At 45.7% G+C, this 25509-nt stretch overlaps 1 protein-coding gene across 3 annotated transcripts in view; it reads left to right on the forward strand.

Annotated features, from left to right (window-relative positions):
• Positions 1-3685: 3685 nt before the first annotated feature.
• Positions 3686-25509, forward strand: part of ddx11 (DEAD/H (Asp-Glu-Ala-Asp/His) box helicase 11) — a 76920-nt gene continuing 55096 nt past the window's right edge. The window contains exons 1-7 of one of the 3 annotated variants that reach the window (XM_078220282.1): positions 3686-4113; positions 5054-5197; positions 12296-12538; positions 14093-14179; positions 20957-21114; positions 22174-22216; positions 23031-23138. In XM_078220282.1, the coding sequence (XP_078076408.1) occupies positions 5057-5197; positions 12296-12538; positions 14093-14179; positions 20957-21114; positions 22174-22216; positions 23031-23138 (780 nt within the window). In that variant the 5' untranslated portion in view covers positions 3686-4113; positions 5054-5056. The remainder of the gene's footprint in view (positions 4114-5053; positions 5198-12295; positions 12539-14092; positions 14180-20956; positions 21115-22173; positions 22217-23030; positions 23139-25509) is intronic. The other 2 variants (XM_078220285.1, XM_078220284.1) reach the window with 2 other exon arrangements.

A 25509-nucleotide genomic window follows, 5' to 3' on the forward strand; every position in this document is an offset into this window, starting at 1 on the left:
GGTAGTGTGGATGAACAGAGGGATCTGGGTGTCCATGTGCATAGATCCCTGAAAGTTGGCACCCAGGTTGATAGGGTTGTTAAGAAGGCGTACGGTGTGTTAGCTTTTATTGGTAGAGGGATTGAGTTTCGGAGCCAGGAGGTCATGCTGCAACTGTACAAAACTCTGGTCATAGAAATCATAGAAACCCTACAGTACAGAAAGAGGCCATTCGGCCCATCGAGTCTGCACCGACCACAATCCCACCCAGGCCCTACCCCCATATCCCTACATATTTTACCTACTAATCCCTCTAACCTACGCATCTCAGGACACTAAGGGGCAATTTTTAGCATGGCCAATTAACCTAACCCGCACATCTTTGGACTGTGGGAGGAAACCGGAGCGCCCGGAGGAAACCCACGCAGACATGAGGAGAATGTGCAAACTCCACACAGACCCAAGTCGGGAATCGAACCCAGGTCCCTGGAGCTGTGAAGCAGCAGTGCTAACCACTGTGCTGCCGTGCCGCCCCTGTGCTACCGTGCCGTGTGGAGGACGGAGAAGATCTGCAGAGAGATTTGGACAGGCTGAGTGAGTGGGCGAGGATATGGCAAATGGAGTATAACGTTGAGAAATGCGAGGTTATACACTTTGGAGGAAATAATAACAAATGGGATTACTATCTCAATGGAAACAAATTAAAACATGCTACCGTGCAAAGGGACCTGGGGGTCCTTGTGCATGAGACGCAAAAGCCCAGTCTGCAGGTACAACAGGTGATCAAGAAGGCAAATGGGATGTTGGCCTATATTGCGAGGGGGATAGAATATAAAAGCAGGGATGTCTTGATGCACCTGTACAGGGCATTGGTGAGGCCGCAGCTGGAATACTGTGTGCAGTATTGGTCCCCTTATATGAGGAAGGATATATTGGCATTGGAGGGAGTGCAGAGAAGGTTCACCAGGTTGATACCGGAGATGAGGGGTTTGGATTATGAGGAGAGGCTGAGGAGATTGGGTTTGTACTCGTTGGAGTTTAGAAGGATGAGGGGAGATCTTATGGAGACTTATAAGATAATGCGGGGGCTGGATAGGGTGGAGGCGGAGAGATTCTTTCCACTTAGTAAGGAAGTTAAAACTAGAGGACACAGCCTCAAAATAAAGGGGGGTCGGTTTAAGACAGAGTTGAGGAGGAACTTCTTCTCCCAGAGGGTGGTGAATCTCTGGAATTCTCTGCCCACTGAGGTGGTGGAGGCTACCTCGCTGAATATGTTTAAAGCGCGGATGGATGGATTCCTGAGCGGTAAGGGAATTAAGGGTTATGGGGATCAGGCGGGTAAGTGGTACTGATCCACGTCAGATCAGCCATGATCTTATTGAATGGCGGGGCAGGCTCGAGGGGCTAGATGGCCTACTCCTGCTCCTATTTCTTATGTTCTTATGTTCTTATTTGGAGTATTGTGTACAGTTCTGGTCGCCGTATTATAGGAAAGATGTGGAAGTGTTGGAAAGGGTGCAGAGGAGATTTACCAGGATGCTGCCTGGTATGGTGGGAAAATCGTATGAGGAAAGGCTGAGGGGCTTGAGGTTGTTTTCGTTAGAGAGAAGAAGGTTAAGAGGTGACTTAATAGAGGCATACAAGATGATCAGACGATTAGATAGGATGGATAGAGGGAGCCTTTTTCCTCGGATGGTGATGGCTAGCACGAGGGGACATAGCTTTAAATTGAGGGGTGAGAGATATAGGACATACAAATAATTAGGAGTTTCTGGCACTTGGGGAAGCATGATGTGGAGATGCCGGCGTTGGACTGGGGTAAACACAGTAAGGGTGGCACGGTAGCGCAGTGGTTAGCACTGCTGCTTCACAGCTCCAGGGTCCCGGGTTCGATTCCCGGCTCGGGTCACTGTTTGTGTGGAGTTTGCACATTCTCCTCGTGTCTGCGTGGGTTTCCTCCGGGTGCTCCGGTTTCCTCCCACAGTCCAAAGATGTGCGGGTTAGGTTGATTGGCCAGGTTAAAAAAAAAAAATTGCCCCTTAGAATCCTGAGATCCGTAGGTTAGAGGGCTTAGTGGATAAATATGTGGGGGGAGGGCCTGGGTGGGATTGTGGTCGGTGCAGACTCGATGGGCCAAATGGCCTCCTTCTGCACTGTAGGGTTTCTCTGATTCTCTGACAGATGTTAGAGGTAGGTTCTTTACTCAGAGAGTAGTAAGGGCGTGGAATGCCCTGCCTGCAGCAGTAGTGGACTCGTCAACATTAAGAGCATTCAAATGGTTATTGGATAAACATATGGATGATATTGGAATAGTGTAGATTAGAGGAGCTTTAGATTGTTTCCACTGGTCGGCGCAACATCGAGGGCCGAAGGGCTTGTACTGCGCTGTAATGTTCTATGTTCTATGTTCTATGTAACCAAAAGAGAAAATGCTGGAAAATCTCAACAAGTCTGGCAGCATCTGTAAAGAGAGAAAAGAGCTGATGTTTCGAGTCCAGATGACCCTTTGTCAAAGCTAAAAGGCATAGAAAGTGGAAGATATTTATACTGCAGGGTGAGGGAATGAAAGGTGAGTCATAGCCACAGAAACCAGGGGAAAACACTGCTAATGGCTGTCCACAGAGAGAATAAAGGGTGAGAATGGCCAAAGACCTGTGTTGCCTTCCTGCTGGCGTAATAAAGCTACCTTGATTGCTGAACCATGGCTCTGGGCATGAAGTGAATTGTCGTGTCTTTCATTCCCGCCAACAGCACACACACACCCCACTGCCATTGGTTGCTCCAGCTCATAGAATCATAGAAACCCTACAGTGCAGAAAGAGGCCATCTGGTCCATCGAGTCTGCACCGACCACAATCCCACCCAGGCCCTATCCCCATATCCCTGTCTATTTACCTGCTAATCCCTTTAACCTACGCATCTCAGGACACTAAGGCGCAATTTTTTAGCATAGCCAATCAACCTAACCCGCACATCTTTGGACTGTGGGAGGAAACCGGAGCACCTGGAGGAAACCCACGCAGACACGAGGAGAATGTGCAAACTCCACACAGACAGTGACCCGAGCCGGGAATCGAACCCGGGACCCTGGAGCTGTGAAGCAGCAGTGCTAACCACTGTGCTATCGTGTCGCCCGTCCCACCATCCCACTGCCATTGGCTGCTCCAGTTAACTATCCTACTGCCATTGGCTGCTCCAGAAAATCCTCTCACTGCCATTGGCTGCTCCAGTTAACCATCCTACTGCCATTGGCTGCTCCAGAAAATCCTCGCACTGCCATTGGCTGCTCCAGTTAACCATCCTACTGCCATTGGCTGCTCCAGAAAATCCTCGCACTGCCATTGGCTGCTCCGATTAACCATCCCACTGCCATTGGCTGCTCCGATTAACCATCCTACTGCCATTGGCTGCTCCGATTAACCATCCTACTGCCATTGGCTGCTCCAGTTAACCATCCCACTGCCATTGGCTGCTCCAGAAAATTCTCTCAATGCCATTGGTCGCTGCCTGTGGCGGAAGTGTATTCTGATTGGCTACTTGCCTGGAATATTCCGATTGGCTAACACAGGAAAGGTGAGCTGTGATTGGTTAATTGTAGTGAGGCGGGTTCACTCCCTCACTCTCCTAACCATTGATTGGTTTTCGGGCCAGGAGATGTGATTGGTTCTTTCCCACCCTGGCGGCCGATGATTGGCCAGGCGGTACTGTCACTCACCCTGAGGAAGCCCCGCCTCGAGACCGCATCACTCGCGCGCTCTTTGAAGCAGCGGAGCCAGGCCCAAGCCGGGGCCTCGATTAACCTATCAACCGGCTAAGGCCCCGCACAAAGCAAGGTGGGCTGCTGCTACTGCTGACGGCCTGCGTCCTTGGGTTGACACTGGTAACATACGCTCTGCTGCCGGATCAGGAGCGGAAGAGACACCCCTTCTTCGTTGGTGGATCTCAGTGTTGAGGAGTGGATCACTTTGGGGTGGAATTCATTGAATGGATCTCCGCATTAAGGAGCAGATCTCATTGGGATGGATAATATTGAGGATGCATTTGATCGAGTAGATCTCCTTGTGAAAGGTGGATCTCCTTGTTGATGGTTTAATTGAAGAAGTGGATCTCTGCAGGAACATCCATTATTGAAAGGTAGATCCCATGGTTTGGATCTCCTTATTGATTGGCTGAATTTCCTTTTGAAAGGTGGACCTCCTTCATGATAGGCTGGATCTCCTTACAGAAACATAGCAACTAGAAGCCAGAATAAGTCCTTCGATCCTTCGAACCTGCTCCACCATTCATCTTGACCATGGCTGATTATCAAATTCAATATCCTGATCCCCCTTCCTCCCATATCCCTTGATCCCTTTAGTCCCAATCGCTATATCTAATTTCTTCTTGAAATCAGACAACGTTTTGGCCTCAACCACATTCTGTTATTGATTGGCTGGATCTCCTTGAGGGGCTGGATCTCCTTGTGAGGAATGGGTCTCCTTATTGGGGATAAATCTCCTGCTTAATGAAGGGTAGATCACATGGGATGAATCTCCTGCTTAATGCAAGGATCAATTAAGAACCTGCTCCTGGGCCTGGCGAAACGCGCCATTTACCGGTCCAGGCAGCGGGCGATCGAGGGGGCCGTCCATCCTGACTATCTTCCCCTCTACCGCGGCTACGTTCACGGCCAGGTGTCCCTGGAGAGGGAGCATGCGGTGTCCACGGGCGCGGTTGACGCTTTCCGTGCCCGCTGGGCACCGCAGGGGTTGGGGTGCATTATTGACCCCAATAATCACATTTTAATTTGATGTTTTTAAGTTTCCTTTGTACTTTGATTTCTGTTCTGGCTGTTTCCCCTCCTTTTTGGGGAGCTGCCCCTTTTACTTTGTCCTGATTTAATCTGACTTTGTTTATTTGGTTTGATCTAAAAAGAGGGCAAGGATCAATTAATTTATTTCTTGACTTATCATGTGTGATTTGAATTTGCAAGTGTAACTAATCCAGAACCATTACCAGTGAGCTATTGTCGCTGGACTTAAGTTGGCAATTGTCATTTAACAGTTACTGCACACTCTGTCTATCTCCCTTATAGGATATGGCTGAAGAGAAGTTGCAAGCTTCCTCTAGATTTCTATTTCCCTTTAAACCCTACTCTATTCAGGAGGAATTCATGACTGCACTATACAATGTGCTTGAAGCAGGGAAGATTGGAATATTTGAGAGTCCCACTGGAACGGTATGTTTCAATTTTATGTCAGTTACAGATAAGGTTATCTCTGATCACTTGTTTGTGTTGTTTCCTGCATTTATCCCTTTTGCCTCTCCCAGTGGGGCACCATGGTGGTACAGTGTGGAGCACATTCCTCCGGGTGCTCTGGTTTCCTCCCACAGTCCAGCAATGTGCGGGTTAGGTTGATTGGCTATGTTAAATTGACGCTTAGGCTGCGATCTTACCATTTCGTCCTATCGGCCGATGGGTGGGGTGAGCCGGTAAGATCATGCGAGGCATGAAATCAGGCGCAAACCGGATATCCGGTGAGATTGTAACATTTAATCCACATTAATATAGGATTTAAATATTACAGGTGAGCCCGGGTCAGAATTGCCTGGGCTCACTTGCCTCTGCGGCCTCACTGGTGAAGGTTCTCATCGGTGAGGCCATCATGACATGTCTCCCTTGATGGGGACCATATGTGATCCTCGCTGTCGAGAACCTTAGGACCGTGGGGGCAGTGTGAGGGGTGCCCCTTGGGCAGTGCCAAGGGGGTGAGGCTGAGGGGGCAGGGCCAACTGGATGAGGTGCCAATCAAGTGAGGTGCTTTGTCTTGGATTGTGTTGAGCTTGTTGAGCTGCACTCATCCAGGCATGTGGAGAGTATTCCATCACACTCCTGACGTTTGTCTTGTAAATGGTAGACAGGGTTTGAGGAACCAGCAGGTGAGTTACTCTGCCGAATTCCCTGCCTCTAACCTGCTCTTGTAGCCACTATTTTAGTTGTTGGTCCAGTTAACCCCACGATGTTGATAATGGCAGATTCAGCATTGATAATACAGTTAAACATCAAGAGATATCTAGATTTCTTATTGGAGATAGTCATTGCCTGGCATTTACCACTTATCAGCCAAAAAGTTAGTTTATTTAATTATTAGTACATGTAAGGCTTACATTAACACCAATAAATTTACTGTGAAATTCCCCTACTCGCCACACTCTGGCGCCTGTTCAGGTCAATGCACCTAACCAGCATGTCTTCCAGACTGTGGGAGGAAACTGGAGCACCAGGAGGAAACCCATGCAGACACTGGGAGAATGTGCAAACTCCACACAGACAGTGACCCAAGCCGGGAATCAAACAGAGGTCCCTGGAGCTGTGAGGCAGCTGTGCTAACCACTGTGCCACCCACGTGATATAGCATCATTGAGCTTTATAGTACAGAAAGATGTGCTTATTGTGTCTGTGTCAGCCATTAAAAACACCTATCTATTTTAATCCTATTTCGCAGCACTTGATCTGTAGCCTTGTATGCTGTGGCATTAGTGCTCCTCTAAATGCTTCTTGAATGTTATGAGGATTTCCGCCTCTACCATCCTTTCAAGGCAGTGAGTTCCAGATTCCCGTCACCCTCTGAGTGAAAAATATTTTCCTCAAATCCTCTCTGAATCTCCTGTTCCTTACTTTTTAAGGGTTGCATAGTGGCAAAAGTGGTTCACACTGCTGCTTCACAGTGGCAGGGACCCAGGTTCAATTCCAGCCTTGGGGGGCTGTGTGGAGTTTGCACATTCTTTCCATGTCTGCGTAGGTTTCTTCTGGGTGCTCCACTTTCCTCCCACAGTCCAGAGATGTGTAGGTTAGATGGATTAGCTATCTAAGTGGTAAATATGTGGGGATAGGGTGGGGGTATGATACTCTGTCAGAGAGTCTGTGTAGATTCAATGGGCCAAATGGCCTCCTTATGCACTGTAGGGATTCTATGATTAAATCTATGCCTATGCTCCCTGGTTATTGGCCCTCTACTAATGAGGAAAAGTCTCTTCCGATCTAGCCTAACTATGTCCCTAATAATTTTGTACACTTCAATCACTCCTCTTTGCTCCAAGAGAAACAACCCCAGCCTATCTGTCTTCTCTTCAAAGCTGAAATGCTCCAGCCCAGGCTGCACAGAAGACATGAGCTGTGGCCTAACAAGTGTTTTATACAGCTCCATCCTAACTTCCCTGCTCAATGTTCAATGTTTCGGCTAATAAAGGCAGGTGTCCCTTTTGCATTTTTACCACCTATCTACCTATCCTGCTGCCTTCACTGATCTATGGACATACACCCAAGTTCCCTCTGGTCCTCTGTACTTCCTAGAATCTTACCTTTCCTCCTTGCTATTTACCTCATCGTCAATTTTCATGTCACCTTTGAAATTACTGATCATATCCCCCCCATTTTCATGTCTAGATCTTTAATGTACACTACAAACTTCAAGGGACCTAGCACTGATCGCTGCAGAACATCACTGGACACAGTCACGAAAACAACCTTCAACCATCACCCTTTGGGATTGGGAGAATGGGATTGAGGGGTTGGAATTGGGTAAATGGGATTTGAAGATTGGGATTGGACAGTTGGGATTAGGTAGATGGGATTCAGAGGGTAGAACTGGGTGATTGAGATTCAGAGGTTGGGATTGGATGAATGGGATTGGGATGTTGGGATTGGAGAATGAGATTGGGAGAATGGGATTGGACAGTTGGGATTGGGAGAATGGGATTGGACAGTTGGGATTGGGAGAATGGGATTGGACAGTTGGGATTGGGATAATTGGATTGGGAGAATAGGATTGGGATGTTGGGATTGGACAATTGGGATTGAGGGGTTGGAATTGGGTAAATGGGATTTGAAGATTGGGATTGGACAGTTGGGATTAGGTAGATGGGATTTGGAGGGTAGAATTGGGTGATTGGAATTGGGTGAATGGGATTCAGAGGTTGGGATTGGGTGAATGGAATTGGGATGTTGGGATTGAGAGGTTGGGGCTGAGGGGTTGGGATTGGGAGGATGGGATTGGGTGATTGGGATTGCAGGTTTTTGGATTGGGTGAATGGGATTGGGATTGAGGGGTTGGGATTGGACGAATGGAATTGGGAGGATAGAAGGGCGGCATGGTGGCACAGTGGTTAGCACTGCTGCTTCACAGCTCCAGGGTCCTGGGTTCGATTCCTGGCTCGGGTCACTGTCTGTGTGGAGTTTGCACATTCTCCTCGTGTCTGCGTGGGTTTCCTCCGGGTGCTCCGGTTTCCTCCCACAGTCCAAAGATGTGTGGGTTAGGTTGATTGGCCAGGTTACAAATTGTCCCTGAGATGCGTAGTTAGAGGGATTAGCGGGTAAATATGTGGGGGTAGGGCCTGGGTGGGATTGTGGTCGGTGCAGACTCGATGGGCCAAATGGCCTCCTTCTGCACTGTAGGGTTTCTATGATTTTCTTTGCCTCCTATTACTAAGCCAATTTTAGATCCAGTTTGCCAAATTGCCCTGGATCCCATGGACTCTTACCTTCTTGATCAGTCTCCTATGCGGGACCTTGTCAAAGGTCTTAATGAAGTCCATGTAGACTACATTAACTGCACTGCCCTCATCTACACATGTCATCACCTCCTTGAAAAATTCAGTCAAATTTGTAAAGCGTCATCTGCCCCCTGACAAAGCCATGCTGATTATTCCTGTTTTATCCTGCCTATCCAAGTGGAGATTAATTCTGTCCCTCAGAATATTTTCCAATAATTTCCCTACCACTGAAGTTAGACTCACTGGGCTGTAATTACACTGGAGCCCCGTTGTAACGCGATGGTTGGGGTCCATAAAATGTTATCGCGAATGTTATTGGGGTCGCGCTAAATCACTAAACCGGAAAGAGCAAAAAAAGGGTCCAACGATTCATCGCGTCATATCCGATTTTGCGCTAAAGCGTTACAACGGGGCTCCACTGTATCTGGTTTATCCCTACTTCCCCTCTTGAATAATGGTACCCCATTAGCTGTCCTCCAGTCCTCTGGCACATCTCCTGTGATGTGGAGATGCCGGCGTTGGACTGGCGTAAACACAGTAAGAAGTTTAACAACACCAGTTTAAAGTCCAACAGGTTTATTTGATAGCAAAAGCCACAAGCTTTCGGAGCCTTCAAGGCTCCGAAAGCTTGTGGCTTTTGCTACCAAATAAACCTGTTGGACTTTAACCTGGTGTTGTTAAACTTCTTACGACATCTCCTGTGGCCAGAGAGTTTTTGAAAATTAGCTGCAGATCTCCTGCAATCTCCTCCCTTGCCTCACACAGCAGCCAAGGATCCATCTCGCCTGGGCCTGCGGATTTATCCACTTTTAAACTTACTAAAGCTGTTAATACTTCCTCCCTTTTGATGCTAATCTGCTGAATTATATCACAGCCTGATTTCTACACCTACATCGTCCTTCTCCGTATTGAACACAGATGTACTATATTTATTTAATACCTCTCCTAGGTTTTCTGGCTCCACACACAAATTGCCTTTGGTCCTTAGTGGGCCCTACTCTTTCCCTGGTTACCTTCTTGCTCTTAATATACTTATAAAACACCATAGGATTTTCCTTTACTTTGCCTGCCAGTGTTTTGTCATGCCCCCTCTTCGTTCTTCCATTTTGTTTTTAAGTACTTTCTGCACTGTCTATATTCCTCTAAGGCATCCACTGGTTTGAGGCCTCTTTATCTAACATGAGCCTCACTTTTTCTCCTTATCCAATCCTGCAAATCCCTTTACATCGAGGGTTCTCTGGACTTTTTGGTGCCACCCTTTACCTTTACAGGGACATGTTGACCCTGTACACTCTCTCTTTCCTTTTTGAATGACTCCCACTGCTCTGATGTGGATTTTCCTACAAGTAGCTGCTCCCACTTTGACCATAGAATCATAGAAATCCTACAGTGCAGAAAGAGGCCATCTGGCCCATCGAGTCTGCACCGACCACAATCCCACCCAGGCCCTACCCCCATATCCCTACACATTTACCCGCTAATCTCTCTAACCTATGCATCTCAGGACACTAAGAGGCAATTTTAGCATGGCCAATCAGCCTAACCCGCACATCTTTGGAGCAGATCCCCCCCCCCCCCCCCCCCCCAACTATCCTAATTAACATTGGAGAAGTTGAAATCCCCTACTATTTGGGTCACTGTGTGGAATTTACACATTCTCCCTGTGTCTGCGTGGGTTGCTCCGGTTTCCTCCCACAGTCCAAAGATGTGCAGGTTTGGTGCATTGGCCATAAATTCTCCTGATGTGAAGATGCTGGCGTTGGACTGGGGTAAACACAGTAAGAAGTCTCACAACACCAGGTTAAAGTCCAACAGGTTTATTTAAATAAACCTGTTGGACTTTAACCTGATGTTGTGAGACTACATTAATTCTCCCCCAGTGTACCCGAACAGGCGCCGGAGTGTGGCGACTAAGGGATTTTCACAGTAACTTGCAGTGTGAGTGTAAGTCTACTTGTGACTAATAAATAAAATAAATTTTAAAAATATTATTACCCTATTATTTTTACACTTGAGATTTGCTTACGTATCTGCTCTTCTACCTCTCCCAGACTCTCTAGTTGCCTGTATACACTCCCAGCAAAGTGTTTGCCCCTTCTTTGTTTTTAGGTTCTACCCACATGAGAAGGATTGAGGAGCCTGCTAAGATATCATCCTTTCTCGCTGCAGAATTGACCCCTTGATCAATACTGCAACACCACCTCCTCTTTCACGCCCCCCATCCCAACCCCCCAATCCCAGTCTTGTCTGAAGATTTAAAATCCAGAATATTGAGCTGCTAGTCCTACCCTCCCTCAACCATGTATAGTAGTAATATCAGACTCCTATGTGTTAATCAACAGCCTCAATTCATCAGCCTTACTCGTAAGACTCTGCATTAAAATAAATGCCACCCAGCCATGCCATAATCGCTTGTGCCTTATCGTGTCTATCTTTGCCACCTTCCCAAGAAATGGACCCAGTGATCCAGGAAACTAAAGCCCTCCCTCATGCACTATCTGTTCAGCCATGCATTTGTCTGCTATATCCTATTCCTATATTCACTAGCACTGGCATGGGGAGTAATGCAGAGATTACAACCTTTAAGGTCCTACTTTTCAATCTGCTACCTAGCTCCCTAAATTCTTCTTGCAGGATCTCATCCCTCTTTTTACCTATGCCATTGGTACCAATATTAACCACAACCTCAGACTCTTCACCTTCCCTCTTCAGAATTCCCTGTAGCTGTTCAGTGACCTTGGCATCAGGGAGGCAACACACTGTCCTGGAGTCACGTCTGCAGCCGCAGAAATGCCTGTCTGCAACCTTCACTAATAAGTTTCCTACCACCATTGCTCTTCCATTCTTACTCCTTCCTCCTTGTGCAGCTGAGCCTCCCACAGTGCTGTGAACCTAGATCTGGCTTCACTCCCCAAAGGAACAGTCACCATTTTCCATCACAGAAAAACAGTTCTTGTGTGAGATGTACTCTGGGGTCTTCCTGACTTCCTGCCCTGCCCCCTTCCTCTGACTGGTGGTCACCCATTCTGCAGGGGGGACCATGTCAAAGATCCTACTATTCACGAACCTCACAAATGTGCCTCCAGCCGACGCTCAAGCTCCGAAACCTGGCTTTTAAGCTAGTCAAACTGGTGGCATTTCTAACAAATATGATCATCCAAAGTGCAAGGAGTGTGGAAGAATTCCCACATGCTGCAAGCCATGCAAAACAAGGGACTGAGCTCTCCAGTCATATCTTTACTTAAAACACACTTACCTTAAATTTATGCCAAATAGAAAAGCCAAAGCCTGAATGTCTTCTAAGTCCTCCTTCATGTTGGCAGGGGCTGCTTACTGAACACTGCAGTGAACATCCCTACCTCTGACCTTCTGTTTATGGCAAAGTTAGCTTGAATTAAGGACAAAAAAAACAGCAAGTCTTAGTTAATGATTGAAATAATAAGACCAGTTTCGCCATTGGCCGCAGAGTACTTGTGGTTGCTAAACTTTATTTAGGAGCTTGCGTTTATAAGTGTAGATATAGGAATATATAATGGGAGAAAAGTTGAGACAGGTGTGACAAATTTAGTAATGTATTACTGATATCCCTCACCACTATTCACAGGTATGTTGGTTTGTTTGCTGTTTTATAAGAGTAGAATGTAATATTTTACTGCAATCTGGGTCCATTTAAACTAATTTAAAGTCTAATTGTTACATGAGTTGGTCAAGCTATTTAGAGTTTAGATGCTCAGTCAAGCAACTTTGCAAATGCCCTGAATTACAACTGCCCTCACTTCCTCAGGGGAAGTCGCTGAGTCTCATCTGCGGAGCACTCACTTGGCTCAGAGACTTTGAAGAGAAGAAAAAACTGGAAGCGGCTCAGCTTTTAGAAGATCGTGCACCACAGCAAGGGCTATCCCAGGATCTCCAGAATTCCACAGCTGTTAACAGCAAGGAGTCAGGAGCTAAGGCCTCTGGTGAATTAGACTGGATTACTGAATTTGTGCAGAAGAAGGCTGAGCGGGATCTGGTCGATAAGTTAAAGGTCAGTTGAGTCATAATTTTGAGGTGAGATCATTTGATGACCTTTAATTGCTAATGCCACCCATGCAATTTGTATTTCCCAACTTAACAAACCTAACTTAAAAAATAGTGGGGCTTTTTAAAGAATAACTTCATGGGATGTGGGCATTTGTTGCCCATCCCTAATTGCCCTTGAACCGAGTGATTTGCTAGGCCATTTAAGAGTCAACCACATTGCTGTGGGTCTGGTGTCACATGTAGGCCAGACCAGGTAAGGATGGCAGATTACAGAAAATGCTGGAAAATCTCAGCAGGTCCGACAGCATCTGTGGAGAGAGAATAGAGCCAACGTTTCAAGTCTAGCTGATCCTTTGTCAGAGCTTTGACTTCAGCTGTGATGAAGGTTCTCCAGACTCAAAACCGTTAGCATCTGTGGAGAGAGAACAGAGCTGTCAGACCTGCTGAAATTTTCCAGCGTTTTCTGTTTTTGTTTCAGATTCCAGCATCTATAGTATTTTTCTTTTTATATATAGATATAAGATTTCCTTCCCTAAAGGACATGAATGACTCAGATGGGTTTTTACAACAATAGTTGCATGGTCTTCATTAGAATCTTTTGTTGAATTCAAATTTTACCATTTGCTATGGTGCAATTCGAATCCTAGTCTCTGGATTCTAATCCAGTGACAATACCACTGCTGTCTGGTCCTCGAAGTCTGTCATATGGATATAGGAATTCTGGTGGATTGAGGAATATCAATCGGTGAAGAATCCAGTAAAGACAGGAGATGGGAACAGGGGTTTCAACAAGAAGCACAACAAAACTGTTCTAACGATACGATGTTCAGAACTTTATCAGATGCCGTGGAGGAAATCAAATTGTAAAGATTCAAATATCACAGAGAAAGAAACTGATGATTATAAGAGTGGGTTTGGCACCTTACGGTTAGGTAAGGCTGAATGATTAATAGAAGTCACTGACCTGAGGACACTTGGGGCATGGGGTAGAAGAAAGAGAGGAAGAGCAAAATATTGATGAATAAAAACCCGTGTCTGCATGGGTTTCCTTCGGGTGCTCTGGTTTCCTCCCACGGTTTGAAAGACGTGCTGGTTCGGTGCATTAACCCGAACAGGCGATGGACTGTGGCGACTAGGGGAATTTCACAGTCACTTCATTGCAATGTTAATGTAAGCCTTACTTGTGACTAATAAATAAACTTTAAAATACTGTGGAAGAATTATTCAAAAGTCCAGATATTATCCTTCACTAGCTCCTTGCTGAGAACCAAGGGGAATAAAATTCCTGTCTCAATTAGTCTGAATGAGAAAGCCCATGAACAAAAATTTGGACTTTTCCTATTTTTTATAATTACACTTCCCCTGAACATTGTGGAGAGGAATTATGAGTTTGACTCGCCTGGAAACAAATGATTTACTTACTCTGTGAACTGTTGTAGGGACTATGGATTAGTTCCCTGCAATTTGAAGTATATGGGGGGGGGGGGTGAACAAATTGCTATCTTCAGTCAGAGCTTATCCTAAAAGCATGTGGATATCTCCAAACTTACTTTTGTAGGATGAAGAATTGAAAAGAAAGAAGAGAGAAGAACGTTTGGAGCAAATACGTAACAATGTGCAGCTTAAATATGCTTCAAAACGCAAGGTACAGATTCTTTAAGCTAGAGGTGTGGAAGGAAGTGTTTGGATTTGTGGGGATGGAAGTGCTGTGTGTTGAAATGTTATTTTCATTTGCAACATTGCTTATGAGGGTTTGGTTGAAGAAGATCCTTTGTCCTCTCTACTGCCTTCCCATTGCACCATCTTGTTTTTCCTTTCTGAAGTCAGTATGATATACTTACCCATCCTCAATTATGTAATCTTGGTGTAGCAAAAGAAAACATTGCATTTCTAGAGTGCCTTTCACAACCAGCAAAATACTTTTAGATATGTAGGAAACTCGACAGTCACTTTACACACAGGTTCCGCAAACACACATAGATAATAACCAATTTCTTTTTCAGTGGTCTCAATCAATATTGATCGAGATATTGACAAGACCTCATTGCTGTGGGAGGTAGCTGGGGTCTTGATACTTCCCGTTCTGTCATATTTCCCATACATCCTATCACTCTGTTAGGTAGCAATTCTCCATTTCAGCCTACCTGCCATTTTGAAATAAGATTTTATACGATTGTTTTGGGACTTCTTTAATTTTAGGATAAAAAGAAGGCCGGGTATAGAACTTGTGATGTGTTCTGAATTCTGCTGACAGTAAACATGGCTGGTTTGTTTGTTAAAGATTTAAGAGGAGCCCAGGTTGTTTTACTGGGAAGACCATGCAAGGTACTTACGTTGTGGTCAATACTGGAAGCATCTGTGCTAAAAGTGGATAAACTGTTTGTCTTCCAAGTCCAGGAAGATGTTGAGAATCGCAAATTGTGGCTGGTTATACTTCAAACAGGTTATTCGATTCCACGATAGGAATAGAATTGAAGTCTAAATTGGTGGCATGGTGGCATAGTGGTTAGCATTGCTGCCTCACAGCACCAGGGACCCGGGTTCAGTTCTGGCCTCAGGCCACTATCTGTGTGAAGATTTGCACATTCCCCTTGTGTCTGCGTGGGTTTCCTCCGGGTGCTCCAGTTTCCTCCCACACTCCAAAGATGTGCAGGTTAGGTTGATTGGCCATGCTAAATTGCCCCTTGGTGTCAGCGAGATTATCAGGGTAAACATGTGGGGTTATGGTGCTAAGGCCCAGGTGGATTATGGTCAGTGCAGACTCGATGGGCCAAATAGCCCTCTTCTGCACTGTAGGGACTCTATGATGACTCGTCAGCCTTTCTACCTGGATACAAGGCTCATGTGACCTTCTCTTGTAGCCACTGTGTTTATATGGCTAGTCCAATTGAATTTTTGGTCAATGGTAACCCCTAGGATGTTGATAGTGGCGGATTCAGCGATGGTAGTGCATTAAGTGTCAAGGGGCAATGGTTAGATCCTCTCTTGCTGGAAATGATCATTACCTGGCATGAATGTTAATTGCTACCAATATCCAAGCCTGGATATTGTCCAGGTCTTGCTGTACATGAACTGCCTCAGTATCTGAGGAGTCACGAATGATGCTGAACATTGTGCAGTCATCTGCAAACATCCCCACTGCTGACGTTATGATGGAAGGAAGATCACTAATGAAGCAGCTGAAGATGGTTGAGCCTAAGACACTACCATGAGGAACTCCTGCTGTGATGTTCTAGAGCTGAGATGATTGATCCCCAACCACCACAGCCATCTTCCTATGTGGCAGTATTAATCCAACCAGTTTTATTCTTGATTCCCATTGACTCCAGTTTTGTTAGCTTTTGTTAATGCCATATTTCACCAACTGCTTCCTTGATGTCAAAGACTGTTACTCTCACATCACCTCACCTCTGGAGTTTAGCCCTTTTGTCCAAGTTTGAACCAAGGCTATGTGAGGTCAGTAACTGAGTGATCCCAAGTGATGGAACCCAAACTGAGCATCAGTGAGCAGGTTATTGCTGAGTGAGTGCTGCTCGAGAGTGCTATTGATGACCCTTTCAATCATTTTACTGATGATAGAGAGTAGACTGATGGGGGTGGTAATTGGTCGGGTTGGATTTATCCTGTCTTTTGTGTACAGGACATACCGGGCAATCTTTCACGTTGTCAGATAGATGTCAATGTTGTAGCTGTACTGGAACAGCTTGGCTAGGGGCATGGCAGGTTCTGGTGTACAAATCTTCAGGACTATTTGTCATAAACCCCAGAAGCTTAGAGGCAAAATTTTGGAAATCTGAGGAAGAGGCAAAATGAAGACTTTTGTGAGACTTTTCTCAATAGAGAAAAAGAAATTATTTTTGATCGATGATATTAGGTGGATGCTTGATCAAGATTTTGAAAACTTTAGAGCTCTTTTGTTCACAGTGGGTGTAGATCAAAACATGAGAGTTTTATATTTGAAGTAGTATTTTTGTCTGATAAAGGGGCCAAAAAGATAGTTATTCTTAGAGACATGAGGTTGAGGTACAGGGTTGACTCTAACACAAATGTTAGCAGAAGAGGTGAATTTCTCTATAGAGAAAAAAAACGCTATTTTTGACCTATTCCACTGTGTAGAATGCATTGAAACTGTGCTTTAGTTTGTGATTCTGTTGTTGTAGGGGTGGTATCCAAATTGCCTCTTGACAATGCTGACTTTATTTTGGAAAAGGATTTAATAGGAGACCATGTGCTGCCTCCAGACACTTCCATAAAATCCTTTGTAATTGTGGAAAAGGGTGTTTTTTGGCATGATTAATGGATCTTGGAAAATGTATGCCTGTATCTGAGTCAGTTGTTAAGAGCAATGGTTTAACTTGAGTGGAGAACTTCTCTGGAGCGGAGAAGCTACAGCATCTCCTCCGGAGCCTTCAACATGTCATTGATGAAGACAAACATCTCGCCAAGGCCATCCCCACACCCCCACTTCTTGCCTTCAAACAACCGCACAACCTCAAACAGACCATTGTCCGCAGCAAACTACCCAGGCTTCAGGAGAACAGTGACCACGACACCACACAACCCTGCCGCAGCAACCTCTGCAAGACCTGCCAGATCGTCGACACTGATGCCATCATCTCACGTGAGAACACCATCTACCAGGTACACGGTACCTACTCTTGCAACTCGGCCAACGTTGTCTACCTGATACGCTGCAGGAAAGGATGTCCCGAGGCATGGTACATTGGGGAAACCATGCAGACGCTACAACAACGGGTGAATGAACACCGCTCGACAATCACCAGGCAAGACTTCCTGTGGGGGAGCACTTCAGCGGTCACGGGCATTCAGCCTCTGATCTTCGGGTAAACGTTCTCCAAGGCGGCCTTCACGACACATGACAGCGCAGAGTCGCTGAGCAGAAACTGATAGCCAAGTTCCGCACACATGAGGACGGCCTAAACCGGGATGTTGGGTTTATGTCACACTATCAGTAACCCCCACAGCTTGCCTGCTGGACTTGCAGAATCTCACTGGCTGTCCTGTCTGGAGACAATACACATCTCTTTAACCTGTGCTTAATGCTCCCTCCACTCACATTGTCTGTATCTATAAGACCTGATTGGCTGTAGAGATTTGCATTCTAATCAGTATTCTGTAACTTGATTTTGTGTCTCTGTGCCCTGTTTGAGAGCAGATATCCACTCCATCTGACGAAGGAGCAGCGCTCCGAAAGCTAGTGGTGTTTGCTACCAAATAAACCTGTTGGACTTTAACCTGGTGTTGTTAGACTCCTGACTTAACTTGAGGTGCCCAGAGAGTCAAATGCTCAGACCCCTGAGGTTGCAAAGACATTGAAACCTGGTGCTGACAATAAAGGGTTAACAACACATGGAAATGAATTGACTCTGTCTGAATCAAACTTGCCTGCAGACTCCAAGTCGCAGCTGCAAGTGTGGTCGATGAACAATCTACAAGACTATTAAAAAGAAAGCTTTGCATGATTTATACAACGCTTTTCATGAGCACTGGACATCTCGAAGCACTGTACAGCCAAAGGTGTACTTTTGGAGTACAGTCACTGTTGTAATGTGGGAAACATGGTGGGCAATATGCGCACAGCAAGCTCCCACAAACAATTATCAATAATGATCAGATGTTTTTTGTATGATGTTGATTGAGGGACAAATATTGGCTGGGACACCAGGGAGAGCTCTGCTCTTCTTCAAAATAGTGCTATGGGATCTTTCTCTCCACGCAGCAGGCCGATGTGGCTTCAGTTTAACATTATCTGACAGTTCAGTGCTCCTTCAATCCTGCAGGTTGTTGCATCTAAAGGTATGGGATAAGGAGAGAAGTATTTTCATTCTTCACTTCAGATCTGGCGACCAGACTTGCTCTTTCTACAATAATATGTAATGAGGACAAAGGAGTTATTATAAACAAAATCATGGGGAATGGTTAGGTACTGAACTTGGAACATCGGTGTAGTTTCTAATGGAAGTCCCTGGTCCTGCATCAACACTGGAACACCTAGATAACAAGGACACCTGTGTCAGACTCCTATTTATTGACTGCAGCTCAGCTTTTTGCACCATTATTCCTATGAAACTCATCTCCAAACTCCATGGCCTGGGCCTCAGCTCCTCCCTCTGCGACTGGATCCTGAACTTCCTAACTCATAGACCACAATCAGTAAGGATAGGCAACAACGCCTCCTCCATGATCATCCTCAACACTGGTGCCCCACAAGGCTGTGTTCTCAGCCCCATACTATACTCCTTATACACCTAAAACTGGTGGCCAAGTTCCCCTCCAACTCGCTTTTCAAGTTTGCTGACGACACCACCTTAGTGGGTCAGATCTCAAACAATGACGAGACAGAGTCCAGGAATGAGATAAAGAATCTGGTGAACTGGTGTGGCAACAATAATCTCTCCCTCAATGCCAACAAAATGAAGGAGATTGTCATTGACTTCAGGAAGCATAGTGGAGAACATGCCCCTGTCTACACCAATGGGAGCGAAGTAGAAATGGTCGAGAGCTTCAAGGTTTTGGGTGTCCAGATCACCAACAACCTGTCCTGGTCCCCCCATGCCAACACTATAGTTAAGAAAGCCCACCAACACCTCTACTTTCTTAGAAGACTAAGGAAATTTGGCATGTCAGCTACGACTCTCACCAGCTTTTACAGATGCACCATAGAAAGCATGTTTTCTGGTTGTATCACAGCTTGGTATGGCTCCTACTCTGCCCAAGACCACAAGAAACTACAAAAGGTTGTGAATGTAGCCCAATCCATCATGCAAACTAGCTTCCCATCCATTGACTCTGTCTACACTTCCCGCTGCCTCGGCAAAGCAGCCAGTATAATCAAGGACCCCACGCACCCTGGACATTCTTTCTTCCACCTTCTGTTGGGAAAAAGATACAAAAGTTTGAGGTCACGTACCAACCGACTCAAGAGTAGCTTCTTCCCTGCTGCCATCAGACTTTTGAATGGACCTACCTTGCATTAAGTTGATTTTTCTCTGCACCCTAGCTAAAACTGTAACACTAGGGCGGCATGGTGGCACAGTGGTTAGCACTGTGCCAGGGACCCGGATTCGATTCCCGGCTTGGGTCACTGTGTGTGGTGTTTGCACATTCTCTCCGTGTCTGCGTAGGTTTCCTCCGGGTGCTCCTGTTTCCTCCCACACTCCAAAGATGTGCAGGTTATGTGGATTGACCATGCTAAATTGCCCCTTAGGGTCAGGGGGGCGAGCTAAGGTAAATGCACGAGGTTCTGGGGATAGGGCCTGGGTGGGATTGTGGTTGGTGAAGACCTGATGGGCTGAATGGCCTCCTTATGCACTGTAGAGACTCTATGACTACATTCTGCACTCTCGTTTCCTTCTCTAAGAACGGCACGCTTTGTCTGTATAGCGCGCAAGAAACAATTTTCACTATGTTAATACATGCGACAATAATGAATCAAATCAAATGATGAGCTTGGAGACCTGTGTTAAAGTATGAACATCATGGTCATGAACACTGCAGCTGAGAATGGAGTTTGAAAGGAACCCTGCGGTGATTGACGGAATGCTGCATAAGAAGGGCGTAAGAAAAGGTTACAGATTTACCTTGCTGGCTTGAAAGGAATGCTGGAGAGAAAGGAAATCTATAAACTTGAGTGAATGGGTGGATGAAAGTCATCAAGTGTCAAGATACAAGTAGGATGAAACTGGTAGATTTAGGGAAGGGGTGTCCCGCTTCGTACAGAATATCGAGGTCTCTGACTGAACTCTGTTTTGAAATATTGGTAAATATAAACTCTAATTTTATTTAGGGAGAATATATTAACTGTGTCGGTAGTGGACACTACCTGGAGATTCGTTTGTGCCCCTATGATTAGGAACAGACTGAAACAGTGTGGTTGTTGTGTTAGGAGATCCTTGTGATATGTATCCCTGTAAATAAAAACTTGTAAAAGTATGTTAAAGATTGGCTCTGGCTATAGTTCTATCCTTCACCAGCTGGCTTACTGAATTATAACTCTGCTCTCTGAATCTAATGTTCTGAACATTATTGTTACCCTCTGCACAGTTTGATTACTCCATTAGCTGTGGGCCTTGCAGCCAGTTTTCAGTACACAGTTCAGCAGGGGCTTAAATACAGGAGAGGAGAGAATGGCCTCTGTTCATTGAAAGAAAAACCCATTGGCCAGAATTTTACTGTCACGCCTGCCCCGATTCCGGGGGCGGGTGAGGTTCAGAGAACGGCATTCTCTGTTGGCTTTGGGCGGGATCGTACGAACCTCAGACGGACGTGCTGGTAAAATTCCACCCATTGTCTCCACACACAGTACCCTAGCACTTCGTCTGCTCTGTGGGATATGCTAAATATTTTCCCTCTGACGAAAAATTGCCAGAATATTCTCCATTTAACCTGTGCTTGTTCGCAGCGAGATGACGATGATGACACTGAACGTCTCATTCAGTTGAGTGGAGAAGTGGTGACTCCTGAGCAGGCGTCGAGCGCAGAGATTCTGGACAGGGAGGACGAGAGCTTCATTCTGGCAGATTATGAGAGCGATGATGAAAAGAAACCAAAGGGTTCCAAGTATGTGGAAGTTCTGGTGTTATCTCTTTCAGGGAAAGATAATGTACATTTATCTAGCACCTTTCATGACCCCAGGATGTCTCTGAAAAGTGCTTTACAGCTAAATTTGAAGTGTACTCAAGTGGTGAAAAGTGACAACCAATGTGTTCATTGCTACTCATGGGATATTGCTATGTACTAATGTTTTAAGGTGGACTGATAAATATTGATCACTGTACTGGGAGGAATCCCCTGCTCTTCAGATGCTCTTAGTTCTTTTACATCCACCTGAGCAAGCAGCTGGACTGTCAGCCTGGATAACATGAGTGAGATCTACAACTTCCTGACTTGGGCAGAAGTACAGTCACTGAACCGCAGCTAGGAGAATTGACCTTGATGCTGCTGAACTTTTCAGCTCGGAGGGGAGGGGAGGGGGGTGCGTGTTTCTCCTGTTGCTTTGTTTTGAACAAGAAAACCTGAACTCAATGATGACAGTGTTGCAACATTAGTAAGTACACTGGCCTGAATTTTAAACTTAGAAGAACATTGGGGAAAGCTGTGAGGAAAGCACCAATAAAAATGGTAATCACAAAGCTGCATGCTTGAGAAGTTCCCAGTTTCAATCCCTGGTCGTGTTCAGTTAACTAATCTCAGCCAGGCTGCATCTGAAGCTACAACTGACTATCCTGCTTGTGGGCGAGAGAAGAATGAGGAGCCCAGGTACCTGTTTCTGACCTCTATCCCATAAGTGCTACTGGACAGTCTATGTTGCAGATATTGGTCATGAGCAGATTGTCCTTGTGTAAAAATGGCCATCTCTACGGAAGCATGTGTCGGCTGCCCATCTCCCTGGAACATATCCATGCAAAGAGATGCATCTTGAGAAAAGAAGGAAGAAAGCAAACCAGAAGAAAACTGGGAGACTAGAGAGTAAAATTGTGCAGACTGGAATAGCTCAGTCCACAATAAGGGAATTAGGAAAGTCTGTGGAGAACTAATACCTGTTGTGTTGCTCAATGTAAACTGATATTTCTATGATGCTTTATGAGTGCTTCATCCCTTTTTTCTACTCTTTTCCAGCCTGTCTGATGAGGATGATTTGGAGGAAGAGCACGTGACAAAGGTTTGGAGCACAAATTTTGCTTAATCCAGTTGTTTTAGTGATTTGTGCCCAATGTGGATCGTCACAAAGGGCTCCCTGTCCTGGAGTCTTATAACAAGTTCCAATGATTAATTTGAAACCATTCGCTTGAGCCACTTGAATTCAAATAGTTTCAGTAGTTACTAACACATTAAATCTACAGAAGTAGGTCTTGTATTTAAATACAGTCGCACATTCTCCTTTTTATGTAGAAAGTAAATGGGTACTTGGAGTTAGGATTGGGCTATAATTAATTGAGAGGTTAGGGTAAAATTGCTAAGTATATTTAATTATTTTTAGAGGACAGGAGCTTTTGGGTGAGTCTGATTCTGTTATGGCTGGATACCTCCCACCAGCAGACGTAATCAAAAGTTGATTATTGTTTGTTAACCCACCCTACCCTCCCGGACACTTGAGGCCAACTGTAGCATCCCGACTATTTCTCTTACTGAGATCAGCTAACTCAACAGGAGACTGGGAATTTAACTTCTATATCTTTTAGTCAAGAGGGCTTTGTACCTTGTGAAGTATCCCCACCGTGTCATAGAGAGTACCTAGACATGCGGATTTTAGAAAATAATTTATTAGTGGGGTGCAGTTTTATCTTTGTCCCCATAGAGAATGAGGTTGTCCCACTGTGGTGCTAACTCACCTCCTCAGACAGGGTCAGATGCAAGGTAATTTGGGTGAGATCATGCTGCAGTGAACTAAGAGGCAGACAGTGAGCACCAAGAGCATTTGGGTGTGAGCACCCTTGTGAGTTTGAGCTGACCTCACTCAATTTCTCTCTTCCCAGATTTACTATTGCAGCCGTACACACTCCCAGCTTGCTCAATTCATACATGAGGTTCAGAAAAGTCCATTTGGCAAAGAGATCCGGCTGGTGTCGCTTGGCTCTCGGCAGGTATGTAATGAAAGGGGTGAATCAAGGACCCAAATGCTGTAGTGATTGTTTAGAAAGAAAGCCTACAGTGCAGAAACAGGCCATTCGGCCCATCGAATCTGCACCGACCACAATCCCACCCAGGCCTTACCCCCATATCCCTACCCATTTACCCGCTAATCCCTCTAACCTACACATCTCGGGACACTAAGGGGCAATTTTAGCATGGCCAATCAACCTAACCTGCACATCTTTGGACTGTGGGAGGAAACCGGAGCACCTGGAGGAAACCCACGCAGACATGAGGAGAATGTGCAAACTCCACACAGACAGTGACCCAAGCCGGGAATCGAACCCAGGTCCCTGGAGCCGCGAAGCAGCAGTGCTAATCACTGTGCTACTGTGCCGTGTCTTTGAAACCTGTTACTGCATCATGTCCAGACTGGAAATTGTACTAGGCTGCTCCTGGTGGGTCAGTTTTGCTTTTTATTTTAAATGGAAGGCACGGTGGTACAGTGGTTAGCACTGCTGCCTCACAAGGCCAGGGACCTGGGTTCGATTCCCTTCTTGGGTCACTGTCCGTGTGGAGTTTGCACGCTCTCCGCGTGTCTGTGTGGGTTTCCTCCGGGTGCTCCGGTTTCCTCCCATAGTCTGAAAGACATCTAGTTAGTTGCGTTGACCCAAACAGGCGCAGGAGTGTGGCGACTAGAGGAATTTCACAGTAACTTCATTGCAGTGTTAATGTAAGCCTTACTTGTGACTAATAAATAAACTTTATTTTGTTTTAATTATGAGGCCAAGTTGAAAGGCAGAAGACCAGAGTACAGGACACTGCCAGGGCTGAGAATAATAGGAGAAGAATGGGATAAATCAGCCAGTAGTGTGTTGATGTTGCTGGCGATTGAGGAAGGATGGGAAAACCCAGGGATTCCACAATTTCATTGCTATTGAGGTCCTGGGAAAAGGGACATTTGAGTTTGAGGTGATTCTGAGGCTTGACTTGAGTAGTTAAATACTGTTTGCTGCTTGGGAGCAACAAGAATCTTAAGTTGAGAGGAGAATGAACAAAGCCATATTGATCAACATTGTCCATGCCATCTCTCCATGCTTTCACCTTGACTCTCACTCTTGCTTTCCTGGTTAAGGGAGGTACTAAAAATGGGAAATGTGGTGAATCTCCGTGCAGAAACACAAAATCCAGGACTTTTTTTGTGCTGCTTTTTTAATGGAGCTGGCACTTTCTAGGGTACGGATTACAGAAACCCAGCAACCTGTTCCACCATTGATAGTATCGCAGCTAAAACTCAAGCCTCGCTTGATCTGATGCAAACACACAAAACGGTGGCACAGTGGTTAGCGCTGCTGCCTCACAGTGCCAGGGACCCAGGTTCGATTCCCAGCTTGGGTCACTGTCTATGCAGTTTGCACCGCCTCCCCGTGTCTGCATGGGATTCCTCTGGGTGCTCCGGTTTCCTCCCACAGTCCGAAAGACGCGCTGGTTAGGTGCATTGGCCACGCTAAATTCTCCCTCACTGTACCTAAAATGGGCCGAATGTGGCGACTAGAGGATTTTCACAGTAACCTCATTACTGATGTAAGCCCACTTGTGACACTAATAAATAAACTTAAACATGTAACTTCCAGCTGGCATCGTTGGCTACATTTGTATGAACATACAAATTAGAAGCGGGAGTTGGCTGATCATCATCATGGCTAATCTGATGTGGTATTAGCGCTGCTGCCTCACAGCGCCAGGGACCCAGGTTCGATTCCCAGCTTGGGTCACTGTCTGTGTGGAGTTTGCATGTTCTCCCATCCTTCCTCAATCGCCACCAACCTTTAAAATCAGCAACATTAAAGTTCTCCCCGTACCTGCAAGGGTTTCCTCCAGGCGCGCTGGTTTCCTGCCACACTCCAAAAGACATGCTGGTTAGGTGCATTGGCCATGCTAAATTCTCCCTCACTGTACCTGAGCAGGCGCCGGAGTGTGGGATTTTCAGACTAGGGAATTTTCACAGTAACTTAATTGCAGTGTTAATGTGAGGCTACTTGTGACATTAAAAAATAAACATTAAAAAATTCCTGCCTATCCCCCTTTAGCTCCCTTGTCAATCAGGAACCTATCTAACTCAACCTTAAAACTATTCAATGATTGAGCCTCCACTTCTTACTAGAAAACAGAATTCCACACACAAATGACACCCAAGAGAAAATATTTCCCCTCCTCTCCAGCTTAAATGGGAGAGCTCTTATTTTTAAACGTTTTCCCCTCGCTCTAGTCTCTCCCGAATAGAGATGAAGTAAAGAGCAGGAATCCTGAATGGGGTGTAGGTTGCTTCCCTGCTCACTAACAATGGGGGAGCTGAGGCCAGTTGCAGCAGAGAGCCTAGAC

Source organism: Mustelus asterias, chromosome 9, assembly GCF_964213995.1.
Source record: "Mustelus asterias chromosome 9, sMusAst1.hap1.1, whole genome shotgun sequence".
NCBI lineage: Eukaryota > Metazoa > Chordata > Chondrichthyes > Carcharhiniformes > Triakidae > Mustelus > Mustelus asterias.